Source organism: Sinocyclocheilus grahami, unplaced genomic scaffold (genome assembly GCF_001515645.1).
Source record: "Sinocyclocheilus grahami isolate Dianchi unplaced genomic scaffold, SAMN03320097.WGS_v1.1 scaffold959.1, whole genome shotgun sequence".
NCBI classification, from domain to species: domain Eukaryota; kingdom Metazoa; phylum Chordata; class Actinopteri; order Cypriniformes; family Cyprinidae; genus Sinocyclocheilus; species Sinocyclocheilus grahami.
Genome location: NW_015506138.1, coordinates 467,779 through 474,880, shown reverse-complemented (window position 1 = coordinate 474,880; position 7,102 = coordinate 467,779). Strand labels below are relative to the sequence as shown.

At 39.3% G+C, this 7,102-nt stretch overlaps 1 protein-coding gene across 4 annotated transcripts in view; it reads left to right on the top strand.

The window, feature by feature from the left end:
* Positions 1–7,102, top strand: part of LOC107564752 (PC4 and SFRS1-interacting protein-like) — a 30,724-nt gene that overhangs the window by 6,544 nt on the left and 17,078 nt on the right. Inside the window, exons 6-10 of one of the 4 annotated variants that reach the window (XM_016249902.1) lie at positions 11–45; positions 181–693; positions 1,279–1,456; positions 2,645–2,847; positions 2,920–3,158. In XM_016249902.1, the coding sequence (XP_016105388.1) occupies positions 11–45; positions 181–693; positions 1,279–1,456; positions 2,645–2,847; positions 2,920–3,158 (1,168 nt within the window). Of the gene's footprint in view, positions 1–10; positions 46–180; positions 694–1,278; positions 1,457–2,644; positions 3,159–7,102 lie in introns of all 4 variants that reach the window. The other 3 variants (XM_016249900.1, XM_016249901.1, XM_016249903.1) reach the window with 3 other exon arrangements.

Sequence of the window (7,102 nt, the reverse complement as noted above, 5' to 3'; positions counted from 1 at the left end):
GATGAGAGACGGAAGGATAAAGTCACGCCAGACGAGAGACGGAAGGATAAAGTCATGCCGGACGAGAGACAGACAGATGAGAGACGGAAGGATAAAGTCATGCCGGACGAGAGACAGACAGATGAGAGACGGAAGGATAAAGTCATGCCGGACGAGAGACAGACAGATGAGAGACGGAAGGATAAAGTCACGCCAGACGAGAGACGGACAGATGAGAGACGGAAGGATAAAGTCACGCCGGACGAGAGACGGAAGGATAAAGTCATGCCGGACGAGAGACAGACAGATGAGAGACGGAAGGATAAAGTCATGCCGGACGAGAGACGGACAGATGAGAGACGGAAGGATAAAGTCACGCCAGACGAGAGACGGAAGGATAAAGTCACGCCGGACGTGAGACGGACAGATGAGAGACGGAAGGATAAAGTCACGCCGGACGAGAGACGGAAGGATAAAGTCACGCCAGCGAAGAGACGGACTGATAAAGTCACGCCAGCGAAGAGACGGACTGATAAAGTCACGCCAGCGAAGAGAGTGACGACAATGAAGACGGTCGCTGAACGAAGGAGGATTTTACCGTCCAGAAAGATAATTTTAGCAGCAAAGACGCTTTCTGCTCGCAGGAAACGCACACTGAACAGAAAGATAATTTCAACCACCAAGAAACGGATAGACGCTCATAATCTCAAGCAGGTTTGTGTGATGCAAGTTTAGCGACCTTTAAAGGGTTGGTTCACTCAAAAATGAAAATCAGGCTGTGTTTTACTCACCCCCGAGGCATCCTAGGTGTATACGACTTTCTTCTTTCAGACGAATCCAGTCGGAGTTATATTAAAAAGTGTCCTGGCTGTTCCAAGCTCTGTCATTGCAATCAGCGGGTGTTGCATGCTTCAGTCCAAAAGAAGTGAAATAAAAAGCGGCCATCCATTAAAAAAAAGTGTCTCACGGCTCCGGGGGGTGAACAAAGGCCTCCTGTAGTGAATCGATGCGTTTTTTCGTACACTTTTACTTATGGATGGGCGCTTTTTATTTCACTTCTTTTGGACTGAAGCATGCAACACCCGCTGATTGCAATGACAGAGCTTGGAACAGCCAGGACACTTTTTAATATAACTCCGACTGGATTCGTCTGAAAGAAGAAAGTCATATACACCTAGGATGCCTCGTGGGTGAGTAAAACACAGCCTAATTTTCATTTTTGGGTGAACTAACCCTTTAACCTTGGATTGTGTCAGAACATGAGTTGTTAATGTTGTTTTTTGTGTTGCAATCCTCCAGCCCTTGAGGATCACGCGCTCCACTGCAGATCTGACCCAGACCTCAAACCAAATCACTGCCACGCCGGCGAAGCCAGCCGCTCTGAAACGAAAACGCTCTCAAACTGAATCTGATGTGAAGGAAGACGCTCATGTTCCTCTTCCTGTGACGGACAGCTCCGCCCTCTCCCCCCCAGCAGGTGAACTCAAGTCTTTTAATTAAGATTTGACATGAAATCTGGCATTAAAAAAAATAGAAAATAGGCACTACTCGTTTCATTTTGTGAGTTATTTTAAAGCTGCAATATGGCAGATGTGCATAAAAAGTAGCTAGTACAAACAAAAAATCAGTTCAAATTTGTATTCTTGCCTTATGCTGATTCAAAATTTTTTATTAAATTACATTTTAGTATCAAAAAGCATGTCTAATTAATTGCAACCTTGAAACTTATACAATTTAACTTTTTTTTTTTTTTTTTTTAAGTTTAACAAAAAATGCTTTCTTTCAAAGGTTTTTTCTTTAAAAAAGGCCTTAGGCGTTTTATTTTCTTCCTAAATTCTGTGCTTTCCGTTTTATTTGTTCTGGGTTCCATTTTAATAGTTAAAGTACATTTTAGTAATTATAAATCATGTTTAATTAATTGTGATCATGAAACTTATATAATTTAACAACCATTTATCAAAGTTTTTTTTTTTTCAAATTCTGTTTTATTTTTCCCAAATAGTTTTCCATTTTAATTTGGATTCCATTGTAATGGTTTAATTCAATTTTAGTACAAAATTTTAATAAATTAATGCATAAAAAAGCATGTCTAATCAGTTTAATTTATTGTTTGAATTTTACTGTTAAAATGGAGAAGAAAATTGTGCTATTCCTGCATGTATATAATATATTTTTTACGTTTACATTTAAATAAAAAGCATGTTTAATCAAATTCAGTTCAATTTTCTTCAAAATCTTAATCGTCAAACATCATGTGCAATCAAATCGATTTTGATTAGAATTATTAATCAATTACAATTACATTTTCCCCAAATTCTGTGTTTTTGAATTATGCGTTTCTTTGAGAAGTATGTTTTACAATAGTAATTTATTTCTGTCATAATTTCTTCAGATTAAGCTAAACTTTTATTTTGGCGGTTTGCAGCGATGACAAACACTGACAGGGATGAGTAACATTGAGCAATAATATCATATTCACTTTTCAATCTAATCTAAGAAAGTCCTGCTTGCTATATTTCCTGCTCAATATTCAGTTTCACTCAGAAATAAGTCCCATTACCGAAATGAAATGCTTAAAGCTGTTATTATAAGTTTAGATTATAATGCAGAGGGTTATTATAACCATAAAAAGCTGCTTATCTGATCAGAGCCGCTCGATTTACAGATTCAAAGAGGAAACGGCTCACAGTGGAGCAGACTCCTGCACCAGAAGAACTGGAGAAGAGCGAGGTCAAGAAGATAAACGCACAAGACAAGCCTGAACAGACAGAGACGGTGAATAAACCCAAGCAGACGAAGAGCGACGTGCTGATTGTCTCTGAAAAGCAGGACGAGACAAAAGAGGAGAAGAAAGCGATAGATGAAGAGGTGAGCGCGGACGAGAGCGCTTTGGAGATACGGAGGAGCAGCAGCGGTCTGACGTCTGTCTGTGTCTCTCAGAAGAGCAAGATCCTGGCCGAGAAGAGGCAGAGCGTGCTGAAGTCGCTGCAGGGATTGGTGACGTCTACAAGAGGAAAGACACAGACCGGCGCAGAACAGACGATGCACTGCGAGGAGCCGCAGAAATGGCCCGAGAGGAGCCGCGGGGCCCGGAGCCCCCTCAAACCCACAGCCGAGGAGGAGGAGGAGGAGGAGAAAGATCCGGAGCAGAACGGAGAGCGTGACAGCAGGAACACAGAGTGAGTGAGATCAGTCAGCACTAGGGATGTAACCATATCAAAATTAACATTTTGTACATTTTAAAGTTCAATTATTCTATCTAATGCACTTTGAGAGTTCACAAATTAGAGCTCCGACTTTTTCTTAACTAAGAAAACTTAAAGGCAGAGTAAGTGATTTCTGGTAGCCAATGTTGATATTTGAAATCACCAAAACAAACACGCCCCTACCCCAAAAGGGTCTTGCCCCTATTTTGATAGCTCCGCCCCACACATACGTACGCAACCCAGGCAACGATTAGTTCTGTGAAACAAAGCCAAACCAATGTTGCACCGTGTCTACGGACGTGAGCGGCACAGCGCAACAAATCCCCGACAGAAAACTGCTGCCGGGTTCTATTTATGACGTGCTGACACACATCTCAAATGGTTTTCAAAGCTCGTTTGATCGCGTCCAGTGTAGGCAGACTTAAGCTGTTGGAGACACGGTGTTACTCACCTATTGAGAAGAAACAAAGCACCCTCGGCGTCCGATCGCAGGCCTCCGCTCCTCGAGTTCTCTCCAGCGCTGGAAAGCTGATCCGATATTTACACGGGTCCTACTTCTTGCCTTATCCTTCCGCAGACGTTTTCCTGACTCAACCCTCAGTTTTGTTATCGCGATACCACGATATTGATAATATCGTTACATCCCGAGTCAGCACTGATGAGTCTCTGAATGTAGCTCATAGTTAAGTTTCCATCCACATGCAGAAACAGGGTTCCCACGGATCCTTAAAAAGACTTCAATTTAGTTTGATCAAATTTAAGTCCATAAAAAGTCTTAGGCTGATGATACACTGGGCAACTTTTCGGGCAATGTTGCCGTCAACGGGCAACCAGGTGAGACACGGCCCACGACCGATCTAAAATATCTAGATAGAAATTTGTTACCCATTCTCAATGGAAAAGTGCCCAAGTAGACTTGTGCCGGTATTCGGTAATGCGATATATCACGGTAATGAATATGCACGGTATTGTTATCGTGGGCACTTCTAAATACCGTGAATAATTATATATTACAAATTATTCAGAATTTTGAATGCATTTTAAGAATACTTTTCCCATCAACTGGTCAAAATGCACAACAGTGCTGTATGCTGCTTGAAAGAGGCGTGCGCACTCTGATGTAAACCAGCGCGGACGAGAAGCACACGGCGGAGCATGAGAGAGACGCTCTGGAGGAAAGCACACTTTCACTCTCTTACAGCAGATGAAGCTGAACTGCAGAAATAATAATAATAATAATTCATTTAAATGAAACCCTGTAAACAAAGCAGCTGCACTACTTTGTTTCTGAATCGTGTTTAAATGATTTAAACAGCCATTCAGATTTGTGTATTTGCTCTGATGTTCATCACAGCGCCAAATACTTAAATATTGAGACTTAATAGGCTATTTATTTTCAAACTTTTTTTACATTTTAATCTGGACTACAACATGCCCTAGATATTGTTTGAAAGTGTTTTGATTCTTTATTGTTCGGTCACACTTTACATTAGGGCTTCATTAGTTAACATTAGTTAATTCATTAGTTAACATAAACTGCCAATGAAAAATTCTTCTGAACATTCATTAATCTTAGGTATTACAATATTTAATAACACTTTGTTAAAAAGTTGCAACTGTGTTATTTAATGAGCTAACATGAACTAAGACTTGTATTTTTTTTAAACAAAGATTAATAACGTCTGTAGCAAATGTAGCTATTGCTCATTGTGAATGTTAATGCATTAACTAAGCTTAACTAATGAGTAGGGCTGTCGCGGTGAGGGAATTTCCCTTGCGGTAATTTTGAGGGGCTCAATAGCGCGCGGTTTGCAGTATTATCGCCACACACACACATATATATGTCAGTCAGTGCAGTTACAGTGTTACGCCACAAGGTGGTGGAAAGGGACTGTCATTCAACTACACGCTCAAAAACACGGATTCATTCATTCAAAGAGACGTAATGAAACCCGCTGTTGAAATCATTTTAACTTTGAGCGCCACTTTAGAAGGCTCAGCTGACCAGCTATGTGTCGGTGCTAAGACAGAGATTTCGCTTTCCTTGGACATGACAACCTATTTTCACAAATATATATGACTCTGCCTGGAGGACAGACGCAAGTAATCGCACGCGCTCAGTTGATCTCTCTCTGATTCACTGTCTGTTTAGGCTTGTTAAGTGCAAATCTACGGAGCCTCTGTACAAATCAGCATTGTACACATTGTTATCATTTCTAACTTGTTTAATATTCAGTCCACGTGCATGAAGTGTAAAACGAGAAAGGCATAACCTTTACGAAAAAAGAAAACAGGGTTGCATTCCTCTGCGGTTTGCTCGTCAATAGCGCGGTATTGCGATAGTGCGGTTATCGCGACAGCCCTTCTAATGAGGTCTTATTGTAAAGTGATAGCTATTGGTCTTTATAGTTCTTTTGCACTTTAATCTGTGTAAAACTTTTAACTTTATACATTTTTCTGTATTGCTTTATTGCATTTAAATGTTCAGTTATTTTTGTTATAAGAAAAAAGTTATTAAACCTGTTATACTGTATTATGACAACTAAATTTCAATATCGTGATAATACCGTGATAGAAGCATTCGCAATTAATCACAACATGAAAATTCGATACCGGCATATCCCTATGCCCAAGCAACATTGCTCAAAAAAAGTTGCCTGATAAAATTGCTCAAAAAGTTGCCCCGTGTATCATCAGCCTTAATGTACAAGAAAGAAGAGGTGTTTAAATTAATCGATGCATCGCGATGCGGACGTGGACGATTCTGCATCGATGCAGTAATAGACTATAATAGATTATAGCCTACTGACGGCATTTGCATACGCGCTTGGCACGCTAGAGCTTAAAATGACGGAGGGAGGCAAAACACCAAAGCAAGTATTAAAAAATACTTGTGTGTAAGTACTTTTTGTTTATCATTGTAATTGTCTTTTTCCCCTTTATTACTTTATATTTGCTTGTATGTTTTGAAGCTATATTTAGTTGGTTAGATTCTTAACAATTGTTTTGATTTATTATTAATTTGTAGGTATTTTAAAAAGTAGCCTGCTTAAAATTACACAAAATAAATTTTATATAAAATGAATATCAAAATGTGCCGTAATATTGAAAATTGAGGATGAGATGCATCGTCATGCGTTATGATATCGAATCGTTGACATGATAATTGGAATCAAATTGAATCGTGACACCCCGACAAGAAACTCTTAATTATGATTTCAAGAGGTCTTAAATTTGGGGACAGAAAGACCAGAATTGCGATATGGCTTAATATGACGATTAAACTTCAAAAAGCTATGATTTGATTAAATGAACATGAGCACTGCATGATTCAAAATCCACTGCTGCTGCTTTGTGTTCTGCTGTTACCGGGGAAAAGTTATATTTCTGCCATTCTGAAAGCGCCACCTGCTGGCAGAGAATGAATGTGTATTTTCAATAAGCCCATCTGCTGTTTTTGTTCAGACCAATGCAAAAATCGGCCCGTGTTTTTACCACAAAACTCATGTTTTTACCAGATAACTATAACTGTGAGCTCTAAGAGAACAGCAGAGTTCATGCCGCAACTGTAACAATAAGGACACAGAGGAACGATATCACTGGAATCACTTTCAGAGCGGCTTTATATTCACCTGATGAACGATAAAATTATTGGCAGCCAATCAGAAACATTTGACTTGATTGAGCATTTAAAGCGACAGGCGGCAAAACGGCAGTGCTTAGAATAAACAAAACATGATTGTGCGTTGGTATAGATGCTTTTATAGCCATATCTGTAATGATAACATTAACGATTATATTGTTATTTTAATAGTTATTTATAGTTATTGTCATTTTTAGCTATCGTTATTGTTATAGTTAATGTTTTTGTTATAGTCATTGTTATCATTATTGTAATAGTCGATACTGTAATATGA